The sequence below is a fragment of the Balaenoptera musculus genome, chromosome 3 (assembly GCF_009873245.2).
Source record: "Balaenoptera musculus isolate JJ_BM4_2016_0621 chromosome 3, mBalMus1.pri.v3, whole genome shotgun sequence".
NCBI classification, from domain to species: Eukaryota; Metazoa; Chordata; class Mammalia; order Artiodactyla; family Balaenopteridae; genus Balaenoptera; species Balaenoptera musculus.
In genome coordinates, this window is record NC_045787.1 from 30,548,046 (window position 1) to 30,564,687 (window position 16,642).

The window sequence follows — 16,642 nt, forward strand, 5'->3', positions numbered from 1 at the left end:
ACTAACATTTTACTTGAAACTTACTTAACTTGGCTCATTTGCTTTGGACACATTTATTTCCTCTGACTCTTAGGCACCAGGTGACCATAAATTAATAGTAACTAGGTACCAGCCATGCTGATGTTCTGTAGTCAGCTCCTGCCTGCTGACTTCACAATCTGGCAGAAACATATTTAGAGTCCCACTAAGTGAAATTTTATAAAGTCAGTTTTTATAAGGAAATGAACAATTCCTTGACAAGGTAAATGCATCTTTGTGATATTGTAATAATAATAAATCACATAATATCACCTTTAGCACTGATTTTCTGAGTAGTATAGGAGAAGGTACTTAAAATCCTTGAGCCTCAAGTTCTTTATCCATAAACTGGAGTCAGCACTATTTGCCCTCTGTACATCCCAAGGTTTTGGTAAATATCAAAAGTGACTATATTTTCAAGTATTAGGCGTCAGCTATAAATAAGGCGATCTAATTACTGTGCTCTGTGTTAATCCTGAACTTCTTTTCCTTCTCGGTCTTTAGGTTAAACCGCTTCCTGCTATCAAAGAAGGGAATAAGAAATTTTGGGTGGAATCCAAGATGGCGCCCAGATCGAACCCAATGACCATTTCTAGGCTTGTCCCCCCTACCCCAGCATCTCTCCCCATGACTGAGGTAGCTCCTCAGCCCACTCCAGTGGAGAGGAAAGGGAAGAATGGTGTGGCTATGATGCCAAGGCTTTTTGACGTGTCTTGTGATGAAACTCTCTGCTCTGCTGACAGCTTTTGTGTCAATGACTACAACTGGGGGGGCTCTCGATGCCACTGCAACCTGGGCAAAGGTGGTGAGAGCTGCTCAGAAGGTAGGCCCTTGGGGGGTGGGGTGGGGAACATGGTGGTGGGTTGGCCCTACTGGGAGCCAGAAGGCAGTTTTGCATCCACACGTGGTTCCTTCAAGTCCTTTTTCTAAGATCAGCCCCTTCTCCCATGTTTTAGTCATTAAATTAGCTAGTTAGCTACACGGGGCAAATGTGAGGCAACTTCCATTGCTTCTAGTTAGATAGCAGCCCTATTCTTATATGTGCCAAACATGTAGTCCTTTTGGAGCAATTAATAAATCATCCTGATGGCATCTTGGGGGTGGGTTTACTTTTATCACACCTCTACTAAGAAAATGCAGCAGAAACATGTGCGTGAAGGTTAAGAAGGATAATAATTGAGCCAACTTATATTACACAGATGTACAGCTAGAAAGCAGGTGTCAGTGGCCTTAAAGCCATTGATTTCTCTTTAGGGTGGTAAGTAACAATCTCCAAAGATCCAGTTTCTCCCTAAGAATTTCAGAAGCTCAAAGTCCCCAGGAATGAGAATCCCGGGAGTAAAGAGTAGAGTGAAGAAGATGGTAAGCTAGGTTTAACAGACTATCAGGGGTTTTTACTTAATGACATCCAGGCAATGGTGTGTACTGACTTTTTGCATTTGAAGTGAGGAAACAGCATTCTTTTATTTTGTCTTTTTCTCTTTTCAGATATTGTTATACAGTATCCTCAGTTCTTTGGCCACTCCTATGTAACCTTTGAACCTTTGAAGAACTCTTATCAGGCATTTCAAATTACTCTTGAATTTAGGGTAAGAAGGATTAATCCTTTGATGAGTGCTTACTGGACACCTTAACACAGCAGTGTGCTACATCAAAGGGAGGAGGAGAGGGGGAGAGGAAGCAGGGGGGTAAACCCATTCACAGGTTAGTGAGAACGATGGGCACACTTACACACTCAAGGACGGCAGCAAAGGGAGGGTGTGTTCTGTATGTTACTGAACTATGGAAATGGTTGGCCTGAAGGTTCCCAGGAAGAATATTTGGGTCCCACACATGTTGCTCGTGTTGACTGAAAAAAAAATGCATAACCTAAAAGTTGAGAATTATGTTTTATTCAGCAAATTTGCTGAGGACTTAAGCCCGATAGCTCTGAAGGACTGTTCCCCGGGCTAAAGTCCTCAGCAAGTCCACCAAATAAAACATAATTCTCAACTTTTAGGTTGTGTGGTTTTTTTTTTGGTCAACACTCATAATAGTGACACTACTCAGGCCAGGATTTCAGAAGGTATAAGTGCATTCTCCAGCCCAAAATTCCTTTTAAAGGAAGCCCAAACAACGTTCATTATTATGGCTGTAACTGAACAGATAGAAAAATGACTATATGCAACCCTGGCACACAGTGAGGGCCCAATAGATGATCTCTGATCTGAATCAGCTGTGGATCAGAATTCATTGCCTTCAGCTTAAAGTGATTCTTTTGGGTATCTCAGATGACAGGAAAAGGTTTGGAGATATGGAAACAAGTCCCCTTCAGGTCACGGTCAAAGTGTTGAGGGTCCAAAAGATGATCTGTCCCAGTCTAGGACAGACAACATGGGTGAAAACTAAACTAGTCCATGGGCTGTTTGTATTGTCATGTTTTCCTAATGGAAGGAAAGAAGCAAATTTGCATGGGAAATAAAAAAAAAACAAAACTAAAATGCTCTTTGGTGAGAATAGAATTTGATGAGCATGAGAGCAGCCCCTGTGTGACTGCGGTCTTTGTGCACATGGTTTCCCAGAGCCTCTGCTGGTGGATCCATGAAGCCAAGTAAAGAGTGGGTCAGATATGGGACCACCTTCCTCTCACGTCACTGCAAAATTCCTCACGCACTGTTTATATCGCTGCCCTTTGTTTATTGAAAGTGAACTGGGAAGTAATTGGAGTCCACATGCTCGTAAATAGGAACGCAGCGGAGATGCTCAAGTTTCGTATTCATGAGTGTTTCCAGGGGGCCCTTTATGGAAGAAGAGGTGCTTATTGTTCGTGTGGCTTTCGTTCCTATAATAACAGGCAGAGGCGGAGGACGGCTTACTGCTCTACTGCGGGGAGAATGAGCACGGGAGGGGGGATTTCATGTCCCTGGCTGTCATCCAGCGCTCACTCCAGTTCAGGTAACTCCTGCCAAAAACCCCTCAGATTTTTAATACTACCCTACGTTACGTTTTCCTTTTTATAGTGTGAACAAAATCTATACACAATGGATCCCTGTAAATAAAGGAACAGTGTGTATAAGATGAGCATGGGCCAGTTTACTAAATACTGGGGTATCAGGATTGCAGGGTTACCCCTCAGATTTGAGTTTGGAACCTTGTAATCATTTATTCATTCACCAGCAAATGTTTCTTGAGCCGCCACAGTGTACCAGGCACTGCTGCAGCGCCTGGGAATGCGGCAGTGAGCCAAAGCGATCGAGTCCCTTCTCTCCTGGAGCTCTGGTGGATGAGATGGGAAGAAGGCTGGCACCTCCTCCTTGTCCCCTGCGGTAGATATGGCTGACAGCACGGAGCCCAGAGAGGAGCCCATAGCCTCTTAAGGGTTTCCAGAGGCTCAGACCCCATCCTCGTCTTTCCTCAGGGCTGTGGTGGACTATTTGACTTACCTCCTCTGCCCTGATCATTTGTGTCCCAGCGCACCTTGGAAGCCACCTTTGGTTTATGTGTGGTTTTCTGCAAGCAGAGTTCTGTGGACGTGTGAGTGTTTTAACCACCCTCATGGAGGTGCACACGGCACCCATTTGAGGACAACCAATGGGGATCAGCTGGGTTCTTCTCCATGGCTCACTGGTTAAGAGCCTGATGACACCATTCTCCTGCGGCCTGACCGTCAGCAGATGACTTAACCTCTCCGAGCCCATGTTTCCTCGTGGGACTACCGTGAGGATTAAATGCATTAAAGCATAAGAGTACTTAGAGCAGTGCCTGACCCGTAGCCAAAGCGTTCAGTAAGCACCAACCATGATTGTCTTTTGACTATTTTAGCACAAAAATTACTTTTGGTTAAGAAGGATAAGACTGTCAAGCATCCCACGTGGGGTAGAAAATGCCCCCACCCCTGTCCCAGCATCCTTTGCTAAATGCGTTGATTGATGGGAGATTGAGGTCAGCCAGCAGGATCTGGGGCAGTGGCCCTGACCTTCTGCGGATCTAACCCTTGGAGGACCTGATTGACTCCCGCTAGCCCTGCTGGTTATTTGCTGGTAGCAGCTCTCCATCTCTGCAACTCCTACTGCGTGATTCTGAGATCCCCCGCTCTGGGTGAGCCTCTCCACCCCACTCCACTCCACTGAGGGTCAGGAGACAAAGGAAGGCCATGAGAAGTGGGCTGCAATTAGGGCACATCCTGATAAGGACGACACCCGCTATGCTTCCTTCCCCACCGGCAGCTTCAGAACCCATGCAGACGTGGCATGGTGGCGGGTTGGAGGTTGGCTGGAAAAGGTCAGAATCCTACATGTCAGGCATAGTGACCAGAGGGCACCCCAGGCCATACGGAGGTTGGGAAAAAAAACAAGAATAATGCAACTGTCTGAGAATGCTCGTTCTCCACCCACATCCCCTCTGAGCTGGAGACTTCCATGGAAACCATCCCTGCACTCAGGCCCAGCTGAACACAGATGGCAGTGCTGGCCAGCTTGTCAAAATGAGTGTGAAGACTTGGTTTCTTTTTTTTTTTTACATTTTATTAACATCACTGAGCCTGTCATTTGGGAGTTGTGGGAAGTCCCCAGAGAAATCCCCAGAAGCAGAATGACTCAAGCTCTAATTCTCTGCACCTTGAGTCGATGTTCAGCATCTGGTCATTGCTGAGAAGGAGAGGGAAGATCTTAGTTGCCCAGGATTCTCTAAGCTAAGCTGCAGAGAAAATTGGGTTAAAGGAGACCCCACATTGAAAGGTTCTATGGGCAGATTAAAGACAACCAGGCTGAGGTGGTCCCAGGGAAGGAGGCGTCTAGTTCTTCCGTGTGTAGATTTAAACAGCTCTTGATATTTGTAAACCTAACTCTGGACAGACTGGCTCTCAAAGAAGCCATTCCCCTGGAAGTGATGTCCGTGGAGTCTGAAAACATAATGAACTGGTTGATCTAAGAATTTTCCTTTTCTTTTCTTCCCCCGCAGGTTTAACTGTGGAACTGGGGTTGCCATCATCGTAAGTGAGACCAAAGTCAAACTAGGGGGCTGGCACACGGTTACACTCTACAGAGATGGGCTGAACGGGCTGCTGCAGCTGAACAACGGCACCCCGGTGACAGGCCAGTCCCAGGTGAGTGCGAGCCTCACTCCCTGCCCCCCTGCCCAGCACGCACCACAAGCACCCTGGCAGGGTCCCACTGCAGAGAGCTGGCAGCCCTGGAAGATGGGCTGCTTTTCATGGCAAACCCATGCAACCTGGCTCTGATGTGCCCCTGCCAGCCTTCCACTCTAGGTGGGCTTTCAGGGCACGTGTCCATCCCACATCTACCGAGGAGGAGGAGGACTTTGCCAGCATCCTGGCCCTGGGTGCACAGGGACGTGCAGTAAGCTCTGTGCCCGGGGACATGTTCTCTTTCTACAAGGACATCAATGCCAGGGGGTGGAGGAAGGCCCATATTGGAAGAATTGAAGCCATTATTAGTGCCAAACACAAAGCTTGCTTTTAAGGCAGAGGTGTTGCAATCCTGTGGCTTTAGAAAATCGTCCCGAAAGGTTCACTTGGTTCAATATTCAGGAGTAATCCATTCATCCACATTTTTGGGGCCATGATTATAGGAAGTGGCAAAGCAGTGTAACTGCTGGGCTACTCAGCAGATCACCTAGGTATTCACATATTTGTCACGCTCTGAGCAACTTTAGGACTGTGTTTAGAATAAACAGTTGGGATTAGCAACCTGCCAAGGAACCGAGCCTGTAATTCTAATCAGGCAGGTATCTGTATTCTCTGAGGAAAAAAGTAGCAAGAAAGCCTTTGTGTATATGTGTATAGCTTTCTCCTTGCCTGGGCTCTTCACTATTCTTTGCTGACAAGACATGTTATATTGAGGGTCATGACTTGCTGATAAAAAAAAAAGAATAGAAAAAATAAATCTCATTCATTTGAATCCCAGTGGTTCCAAAAGAACAAAAGTCCAAATATAGTGAATGTGAATCCAGGAAGATCATTTATGCAGATATGCATATATTTCTAAGGAAGGGAAAGATGGGATAAATGCACTGCAGAATCACATAGATGCTAGAACAATAGGCCTACTATGGTTAAAATTAAATTTGATAGGAATAAAGAAACTTTGAACTTGGGTCCAAAATACTAACATGAATACAGGTGGAGAAGCTGTAACAGAAGTAACACATGTGTAAATGTCTTATGGTTTAAAACAAGGAAATTCAATAAAGGTTAATAAATAGGGCCATGTGATAACAACAAGCTAAAGAAATTATAGGCTGCATTAATAGAGGCATAGCATCTAGGAAAATGGAGGTGATAATCCTATTCTATTCTGGTGCCTATGTGTGTAGTTTGCAGTGCTCTAACAGGGACTCTAATCCTCGAAGAGTATTGCCTTCAGAGTATATGATTTTAATGCATGTAAGCATTAATTACAAAAAGCATATAATTTTGTGGATACTCAGGGCAACATCTGCCTCTTTACTACCAGGACTTGCTAAGCAAGTTGTATAAGCAGGACCGCAGATGTGGAATGTTTGAGAAAACTGTCTCAAGAGATAGTGACTCTGTCTTAAGTCAGGTTCCCCCAAAACAGACCTGAGATGAGGAGTCTTATGCAAATGATGCACTAAGAAAGGGATCCCACAGGAAACCTGTAAGAGAGAGGATTAAGATGAACGGGGGAGGGGCAGAAGTCAGTATGAGTTAGATCTCAGGCAAAGTTCATCAGGATCTGGCTTTAGCCTGATCCCACAGGGGAGCTCTGGAGTGTAAGTAGAACCACGGAGTGATGCCAACCCAAAGCAAGGGAATTGGACTTTCACACTTAAGCACCCATTAAAACTTGTTAAGGGCTGTGCCAGGGGAATGCAAACTCCAGGATACCACCAGTTCTCTGCATAGGCAGGCAAAGCAGCCTCCAGAGGCCCAAAGACAACCCTCATTAGAGGAAGGTAAAGGCTAGGCTCAAAGACTATTGCCTGGGATGTTGTGAAGGGAGCTTCAGAGGAGCTACCCACCCCTATGATGCACTTAATGTTCCAAAAAAGGAGAAAAGGATTTAGCTGCCGGGCTCCTGCTATGGTCCTGGATCAGGGAATAGGGCCAGAAGTGTGAGGAAGGGATCCAGAAGAAGTAAATCCTGAGGATCTTGGTGAAATAAGCCAACAGGGCACTCAATTCATCTAACGAAAGCTATATGCCAGTGGCTGGCAAATAACTAATCCTTAAAATCCACTGTAAATACTTTAAAGCTGCCTAGCTCATATTTAATATACTATTTACAAATGATTCTTATCTATTCATTAGAAAAGATAAAGCAATGATTAGATGTTTTACTTATTGATAACAAAAGTATAAACGATAAAGATTACATTTCAGTGACTTACATTCTAGGTATTTTATAACTACCTTTTCCCAACCTCCATCTATACCCTTTAGTCCAAGCAAATGAGATATTTCTGCAATAAAAATAACAAATAACCAAGAGCACCTTAATTCTGTCCCACCTAATGTTCAGCTCTGTATTTTGTAACCTCAAAATCTACAATCCAGATTGTGGTTTAGTCTAAGATTGGAAATGTTCCTACTTAGCTGTAATAACACTTAAAAAAAATTGTATCCATGAGCAAATTTCAAAATATTTTGCAACTCAGTCTTGGCAATTTCCCTCTCCCTCACAAATGCCTCTTGCAGGATATAGTATAAAGGTGACTAGGACAGTAAAAGGGTAAACATTAGCCCACGTATACACAAAATTAGTATTATCACCTTTTGAGACACAGAATAGCCCTATGACCCATCCAAGATACACAGTAAATTGGTGTCAGGACTGGAAAGAGAAAATTTTTTTTTGGATGCCCATCATGGTCCACTGCCTGTTGGGTTGCTCTTGGCTCTAACCCACCTTCCCTTCCCTTCTAGGTTCCAAAATCATCGCTTCTCGAAAGACAGCCCTCTGAGAAGCTCTCTTGAGTTTTCTATGGTAACCGTGGGTTTAATTTTCCAGTAGGACAATGACTTAAATACAGATGGAAGAAAACACTGGCGCTATAAATTGCATCTTAACCATGTCCCTCATGAAAATCTGTTGTGTTTTAGCTTTTGACTTTGTGTAGTAAGTTACTGTTTCCATCTTTCTTAAAGGGCCAGTACAGTAAAATTACCTTCCGGACGCCTCTCTATCTTGGTGGGGCTCCCCGTGCTTACTGGTTGGTGAGAGCAACGGGGACAAACCAAGGCTTTCAAGGCTGTGTACAGTCACTCACTGTTAATGGGAAGAGAATGGACTTGAGGCCCTGGCCGCTGGGGAAGGCACTCAGCGGGGCTGATGTGGGTAAGTGGTTGCCCAGTGGGTGGGATACTCTCGTGGGACTGCCTTTCTGCTTTGGGCCAGGGTGGGGAGAAGCTTCATGGGCTACAACCCTAGGCAGATGGTTAATGCAGAGCTTTAGGAGGGAGGTGGGCCTGAGGGGTGAGGTTGGTGCTCTGAAGACATGATGACCTTGAATCTGAACACTCAGACGTGGTAAATAAGACCAAGGGTGCACCAAACCCTTGGTTGTGTCCTGCTGCCATCTTGGCCCTCTTCATGAAACGTAGCCTGGTCTCATCTGACAAGGCAACAGCAGTTCAGCCCTTTCACCCTTCCTCACCCAGTCCAGTGGAAGAACCAACACAATAATGTAGAAAGATCTTTCGTATACTCTTTGCTTCTAAAAGAAATGGCCACATTCCGATTCTTGACCACCATGCCAAACGCGTTCTTGACGCCCTCTCCTCGTACTGACTCGAGGAGGTAGAAATTATTATTATACTTATTTTACACATGAAGACACTGGGACTTGTAAAAGTTAAAGAACTTCTCCAAAATAGGGCAGAACTAGGATTGTGGTTTTTTTCTTTTTTTCTATTTTCCTTTTTTTAAATTAAGATTATTTTTTGAGTAGTTTAAGGTTCACAGCAAAATTGAGGGGAAGGTACAGAGATTTCCCATATGCCCTCTGGTCCCACACACACGTAGCCCCCCACCCCCCAATTATCCACATCCCCCATTGGAGTGGTATATTTGTTACAATTGATGAACCTGTTGACACATCATAATTGCCCCAAATCCCTAGTTTACATTTTGGTTCACTTATAGTGTTTTATGTTCTATGGGTTTGGACAAATGTATAATAACATATATCCATCGTTATGGTATCATACAGAGTATTTTCACTGCCTTAAAATTCCTCTGTGCTCTGCTTATTCATCTCCTCCCCCCCATCTCCAACCCCTGGCAACCACTGGTCTTTTTATATTCTTTATAGTTTTGCCTTTTCCAGAATGTCATATAGTTGGAATCATACATTATGTAGCCTTAATAGATTGGCTTCTTTCAGTTAGTAATATGAATCTAAGTTCCCTCCATGTCTTTTCACGGCTTGATAGCTCATTTCTTTTTAGCACTGAATAATATTCCATTGTCTGGATGGACCACAATTTATCTGTTCACCTACTGAAGGACATCTTGGCTGCTTCCAAGCTTTGGTAATTATCAATAAAGCTACTATAAACATCCAGGTTTTTGGGTGGACATAAGTTTTCAGTTCTTTTGGGTAAACACCCAGGAGCGTGATTGCTTGATCATGTGATAAGAGTATGTTTAGTTTTGTAAGAAACCACCAAACTGTGGACTGTATCATTTTGCATTCCTGCCGTGAATGTATGAGAGTTCCTTTTGCTCCACAGTCTTGTTAGCATTTGATGTTGTCAGTGTTCCATATTTTGGCCATCCTGATGGGTGCATAGTGGCATCTTGTTGTTGTAATTTGCATTCCCCTGATGACATATGATATGGAACATCTTCTCACATGTTTATTTGCCATCTGTATATCTTCTTTGGTGAGGTATCTGTTAACATCTTTGGCTCATTTTCAATTGAGTTGTTTGTTTTCTTATTATTGAGTTTTAAGAGTTCTTTATTTATTTTGGATAACAATCCTTTATCAGATGTGTCTTTTGAAAATGTTTTCTTATCTGTGGCTTGTTTTCTCATCCTCTTGACATTGTGTTTCACAGAGCAGAAGTTTTTAATTTTAATGAAGTTCAGCTTATCGATTATTTCTTTCATGGATCCTGTCTTTGGTGTTATATCTAAAAAATCATTGCCTTACCCAAGGTCATCTAGGTTTTCACCTATGTTATCTTCTATGAGTTTTATAGTTTCATGTTTACATTTAGGTCTGTGATCCATTTTGAGTTAATTTCTGTGAAGGGTGTAAGGTCTAAGTCTAGATTCATTTTTTTTTTTTTTTTTGTATGTGGAAGCCCAGTTGTTCCAGCACCATTTGTTGAAAAGACTAGGATTGTTTTTAAAGAAATAAGGACATATATTCCATCACTGAAGGCAGCAGAGAGATAATTCTAAGGTTGGTTAATTCAATGACTGTTTTACTCAGCTAGGGCCACCATAACAAAATACCACAGACTGGGTGGTTTAAACAACAGATATTTATTTTCTCACAGTTCTGGAGGCTGGAAATCCAAGGTCAAGGTGTTGTCATGTTTGGTTTCTCCGGAAGCCTCTCTCCTTGGCTTGCAAATGGCCACCTTCTCACTGTGCCCTCACATGGCCTTTTGTCTGTGCTTGAATCCTGTGTCTCTCCCTTTTCTTATAAGGACACCAGTCAGATTGGATTAGGACCACTCACATGACCTCATTTAACTTTCATTACCTCTTTAAATGCCCTGTCTCCAAATACAGTCACATTGGGAGTTAGGGCTTCAACCTATGAATTTTGGGAGGACACATTTCAGTCCCTAACAGTGACTCAATGATGTTAGAACTCTGGGTTGGTATCTCAGTGGTTCTCTTGTTTTTCACTCATAATCCCAAGATGGTGCCACAACTCTGAGCATCACATCCTCATATGACATTGTTATTGCAAGAAATGGCAAGTTCCTTTCTTGGGTCTCTTTGTTCTCCATCTTCAAGATGACATTTTGAAAGAACGCGTGGTGAATACCACGTGCGCATGATCTAGCTTCTACCATTCACATTTGGCTGCATTTGCTTTACCACATATGATCCTATTCCTCCCTCTCTCCATTCCTGAGTCAGAGCTAGGATTCGATCTTCATGACTCCAAGTACAGTTTGTTTGTTTTGTTTCTTTGTTTTGTAGCTAATATTAGTTGAGCACCTACTACATGTAGCCACCATTCGGAACTACTTTAATCTTCTCGAGATTCCTACAAAGTAGGTGCTATGATTAGTCTTCGTGTTTACAGATGAAAGCTGGTGGTTCAGAACAGTTAAGTAACTTGCCTAAGGTCACACAGCTAGTAGGTGGTAAAGCTGGTAAATGGTGACCTCAGCAATTCTGGCACCAGTGCCTGCCCTCTTAACCACATCTGCCACATCAGAGGCTCCCAAATTGGTTTCAAATTGCTTCCTTCTACTTTTCTCACTCCTAAAGGTGACACCATTGTTAAAACTACAAAAGATGGAGTTTACTTGAAAAGAAAACATTACTCTCCACCTGTTATTCCCTATGTTACTTTTTCCCTCAATTGATCACTTGGTCAAAGCAAACAATCAACAGTAGTGACTAAAGCTATTACAAAGGCTCCCACTGTGGTTAGGTGAGAACCAGCAGGCCCACGAGAAGTCTCCTGTGGTGTTGAAGAGTCTGGACTCTGAAGGCAGATTGCCTGGATTAGGCAGGTCAGATAACCTCTTTGAGACTCAATATCCCCATCTATAAATAGTAACTGCCTCATAAGATTATTTTGTCCTGATGAGTCATGGTGCATATAGAGTACTTAGAATAAAGCCTTGCACATAGCAAATATGTTATAAATGCTTCCTGTTGTTGATATTATTATTAATATTCTGACTCTACCAATCCACAGGGATTGTTGTTTCTTCTCTCTTCATTGAACTAACAGGGAAACAGCCTTGAAGGACAGATCTGGCAGTCTTGTAATCTCTGACAGGTAGTTAAGAAGTTGCAAAATTGAGTAAGGACCAATTTCTGACAGCGTTTTAAATTCTCACCCGGTACAATACTAACCTCTCCGTCGCGCACATGAACCCGGAGGACCCACCTTGCTGGCTCTGGGCTCCCTGGGGGCAGCTATTGGATTATTCCATTGCTCTCTGTCAACCTTAGTGGCAGGCATTGGTCACATGGCCTTTTTTTTCCATTTCTTCCCATTTTCCCCCCTGGGGTACAAGAACAGGGCTGGCTAACCTTCCTCACCTCCATATTTGCTTTCCTTTGAGTAAGTCCTCTTGAAGTTCAAGTTCCTATAACTTAAATGCAGTCTCACCATGGGGGAGACGGGGCTCTTGGAAGCAGCGGTGAATTTCCTGTGGAGATGCAGGCTTCCAGAAGAGGGTGAGGACAGTTGCAAGTCATGGCTCCTCCCTCTGATCTCTAACTTGGCCTTGCCGGCTTCAACCACAGTTTTTTCTCTGTCCCACCTCCCCAAACCCAAGAAACCTGTTTCCAAGGGGCCTTTCATTACTCGACCCCTCCCACCTCATCTCCTTCATTAAATTATTTCCAGCTATTGGATTCTCTGTGAACTCACATTCTAGAATAGTCAGCAATCTCAGCAAAATTTTGTATTCTCTGGCCCAGACGTTTCTTTTATTATTTCCACCTAAGCCACCACCACTCATTTTTTCCGATCCCATCTTGGATCCCCGCCCTGCAGTGTCACAGAGCCAACTTCCCAAGTTATTCGAGACTCATGATGTCTGCAGGGGCCACAGGTCTCACTATGGCTTATCACTCTCTTACTCTTTCTTCCACTTGGTAAATACTTATTTAAGCTCCTGTGCTGGTCACAGCACTGGGTGCTTAAGATAAAGCAATAAACAAGACAGGATCTCAGCTCATCCCTCCTGTCGTAACTCTCCCTAGGATAGACCAAATTAATCAAATAAACATCACACAAATAAATGTAAAATTACAATTTGGAGTGTTACAAAGGGGAAGTGCAATCCTAATGTATAATAGGGAGATTTATGGGCTGGGGGGTCAGGAAAAGCATTTCTGAGGCTGTAATGTGAAGTTGATATCTGAAGCAAGAGTAGGAGTTAAAAAGCAGAGATGAGAGGGAAGTGCATTCCAGGCAGAGGAAATGGCCTGTCCCAGTGGGACTATGAGGGGAGGTGGGTCTCATGATCTTGTCTGTGTTTTGGAAAGATCCCTCTGACTATAGACAGCTTATTGGAAAGGGTCTTCACGGGGGGCATGTAGACCAGCTGGGAGGCTGTGAAGTAGTTCAGATCAGAGATGATGGTGGTTTGATCCAGGGTGGTAGTGGTGACACACTTGACAGATCTTTAGGAGGGGAAATAGACAAGCCTCACTGTTACGCTGCATTGGGGGACGAGGGGCGGGGAGACTGCTCACCGCCCATGGCCTCCTTAGTGTATTCCACTCCGCCTTCTCTTCCCTCCTTGGGAGCCTGATCTCTCTCCTGCCCCTCACTTCATTATCTTGCGTAAACTTACGTAACGGCTGGTGTATAGAAAGTATCAGTGTCAATAAAAGTTATTTTATATATTGATGATGCGGTCCTGCCAGCGCCCTGTACACATGATCTGGCACCTCCTTCCTCCTACTCTCAGAGTTGAGAGTTCTCCTTTCTCAAACTAACCTTTTCATCTACACTCTGCACCCATCCTTCCCTATGTTCCTGGGACCTTGCTGCCGAGGTTGTCACTTCTCAATAACCCAAGGCTTCTTAAGCTTTCGTATGCCATGGACCCCTTTGGCAGTCTGGTGAAGTCTATGGACCTCTTCTCAGAAGGATGTTTTCAAATGCAGATAATAAATATACATGATAGGAAAAAATTATATTGAAATAAAGCTATATAATAAAGTTCTGTTATTATAGTAATGTATGTGCTTCTTTATAAAGCATTAAAGAACAGGATTCTTCAATGGTGGGTACAATAACGACCATGCTGTCAAAGGAGTGATGAGAATAAATGATGTTTTGAGATACCCGTAACAAATGGAAAGTGATTTACCCCATTCTCAGGTCCATTGGGCACAATTCACAAGAACTGCTAATACTGGAGATTCGTTACCTCCATTAATAAGTAAGGGAAATACTCAAGTCCGGTTAGAGATCATGGAAAATAAAGATAAAAGTTTTTCCCCATCAAAGTTCATGGACGCCTCGCTCTAGCTTATTCACACCCACTCAGGTCCTCTCCAGCTTCAACCAGTACCATGTTTGCGTGACCCTGGACCCTTCTGATTCGGGAACCCTGCGGACTTCTCTCCTCTCTTTCAAAACCTGAGTCCAGCAACCCTCCAGGCCCCCTGTCTGAACTTCCTGTGATGGGGTTCTGCCTTCCACTGCAAAGCAAAGCTGCTCTCCTGAAGCTGTGAGTGGTTCTCTCTTTGCAAACCCCTCCTGCACCTCTCAGCGGTATTAACTTGACTTCTCTCTTGGCTTTTGCTTCCCCTGAGCTTCTGGGAACCCACCTTGTCTGGGTCCTCTGTGTCCTTCATCTGTTCCCCCTTTGTCTTCTCTGCCAGCTCCTCACCCTCCTTTGGTGCCCTGGGATTTCCAGGGGCCCTTCCATCCTGTCCTCTCTCAAGGAGCGCATACGTTCTTGGTATCAGGGTCGCCCCTACCTTGCTGCTGTGTCTCCAGCCCTCACCTGTGTGCAGGAAGGGCTCAGCAGCAGATATTTCCACCATCACCTTACGCTTAAGTTGAACGAAAGCCAGCTCCTCTGCTCGCTGGAAGCCAGGTCCTGTTCCCAGCCTCCCTCGTTTCCTTCCTCTTGCCACTCTCCTTTCGGTCTTCCAAGCTAGAAGCCTGGAGGTTATGCTGCAGTCTTCCTCCACCTTCAGCTTCTAGAATGAGCTGGCTACTCCTGCTTGCCCTGCGCGTCTTTGATTGTTCGCTTTCTCTCCATTTCCTCTGCCATCACCCTCTCCAGCCGCAGTTTACCTCCCCGTAGGATTTCTCTCCTCTTTCCCGCCCCCATGGCTCACAATCTATCTTGCATACCATTGCCAGCACAATCTTGCTGAAACACTGCTTTCATCAAGTAAACATCTCTGGCTGGCTTTCAACCCCCCTCCCCGTCAACTCCCACCTATAAAAAATAAATAGTTACAAAGCAAATTTGTGAAATAATTTTTCCCATGTGTATCTAAGATAAGCCAAGGACTCCACTTCTTCCTGTGGGACCAGCCCTTCTCTGAGAAAGCCTCCCAGCCCACAGAAATCGGTGGAGCATGGGGCCCTGTGAGAGTTTGGCTCTCTAAATTCAAGTCGGCCTCTCTATGGAGGCTGTGGTTGCTGGCAATGTTCTCAGGGCTGTGGCTGAAAAAAAAAAAGAGACCACCGTCAATTCTGCCTGAACTTCCAGTGGCCCCCAGCTGGAATTCATAGAGGCCAGCCCACCCGGCTGGAGGGGCAAGTCATCTGGAAGGGCTGTAATTAAATCCTGTTATCAGCTCCTGAAGGGGGTCTCCTCTCCTGGGTACGCAGTATGCCAATCCCTTCCCCCTCCTCCCGAGGAGGCTTTAGGGAAAGAAAAGACTGGATCCGTTCAACAAAAACAGATGACTGATGATGAAAGGATGAGAGGCTCACCTGCTGAGATGACACAATCAGGCCGCGGGGGTTCCTCATCTCACGGGGGGGGGGGGGGGGGGGGGAGGGGGGGGGAGGGGGGAGGGGGGCGGCTACCAGCTCCCACGGGCGTCACCTTGGAGACTGTGCGACGCAGAGCTGGACCCCTCGCGGCTCAGCCAGAGATGCACCCCCTTTGCCTCCATCCCAAGAAAAAGGGCTTTGGACTCACCTTTGTAGTTCTGGGCCAGGTTGTGGCCCATCTGCCTCATTTATTTCTTATACACAAGAAGAAAGGGAAAGCAAAGGAAAGGAAGAAAAGCAGCCCAGGAAAAGTCAGTTTGCTTTCACTTCATCTGGTGACCTACACTTGGAAATGACCAAGTGTACCCTTTACGGGTCTCTCCGGTGTGTGTTTGGTAGAGAGAACTAACCCATCTGATGTTGAACCTTTCAGCACTTTTCTTACTTCCGGTCACCTTGCTGTCCCTCATAAGACTGTAACCTTGAGTTTAGAAGTAGAGATTCTGGAGGCCCCTGCTAAGGTATCATGGAGCCCCCCCACCTCCCTGCTCCAGACAGAGGAGTTGACAGTCCAGGCCAGTTAATAAGCTTCGACAAGTCTCCTTACCTCCTTCTGTGCTTATCTTGCTTGACCCAACGTTCAACCAAGAAGGCGGGCAGCACTTAAGGTAATTGGGGCCAAACAAATGAGAACGCTTTTAACATAAACACTCTGCTGACATTGGAGGGATGGTAACACACTCTTGTGAGAACAACAGCGAGATGAGTTACAGGCAGAAACAACTCTGTCATCCCTGTCAGTGGTCATAAAATCGCCCAGTAATTTATTATTTGATTGACTGTGTCCACCATGTTTGAAAGGGTCCCTGTGGCTCTTCGTAAAGAGCAAACCAAAATCAAATTAAAATGAAGGGAAGTTCCACTTCTCCTGAAAGCTGGTTTGCAGCTGTGCAGAGGAGCAAATCAATAGGAGTGGCGCGTGAACTGTATTTGTTCAGAATCGTGAGCTGTCGGCGTGCTCAGTCTCGGACTGGCT

At 44.8% G+C, this 16,642-nt stretch overlaps 1 protein-coding gene across 1 annotated transcript in view; it reads left to right on the plus strand.

Annotated features, from left to right (window-relative positions):
* Window positions 1-16,642, plus strand: part of EGFLAM (EGF like, fibronectin type III and laminin G domains) — a 164,741-nt gene that overhangs the window by 114,873 nt on the left and 33,226 nt on the right. The window contains exons 9-13 of the mRNA XM_036849240.1: window positions 523-841; window positions 1,507-1,607; window positions 2,852-2,952; window positions 4,957-5,101; window positions 8,126-8,315. Coding sequence (XP_036705135.1) covers window positions 523-841; window positions 1,507-1,607; window positions 2,852-2,952; window positions 4,957-5,101; window positions 8,126-8,315 — 856 coding nt within the window. The remainder of the gene's footprint in view (window positions 1-522; window positions 842-1,506; window positions 1,608-2,851; window positions 2,953-4,956; window positions 5,102-8,125; window positions 8,316-16,642) is intronic.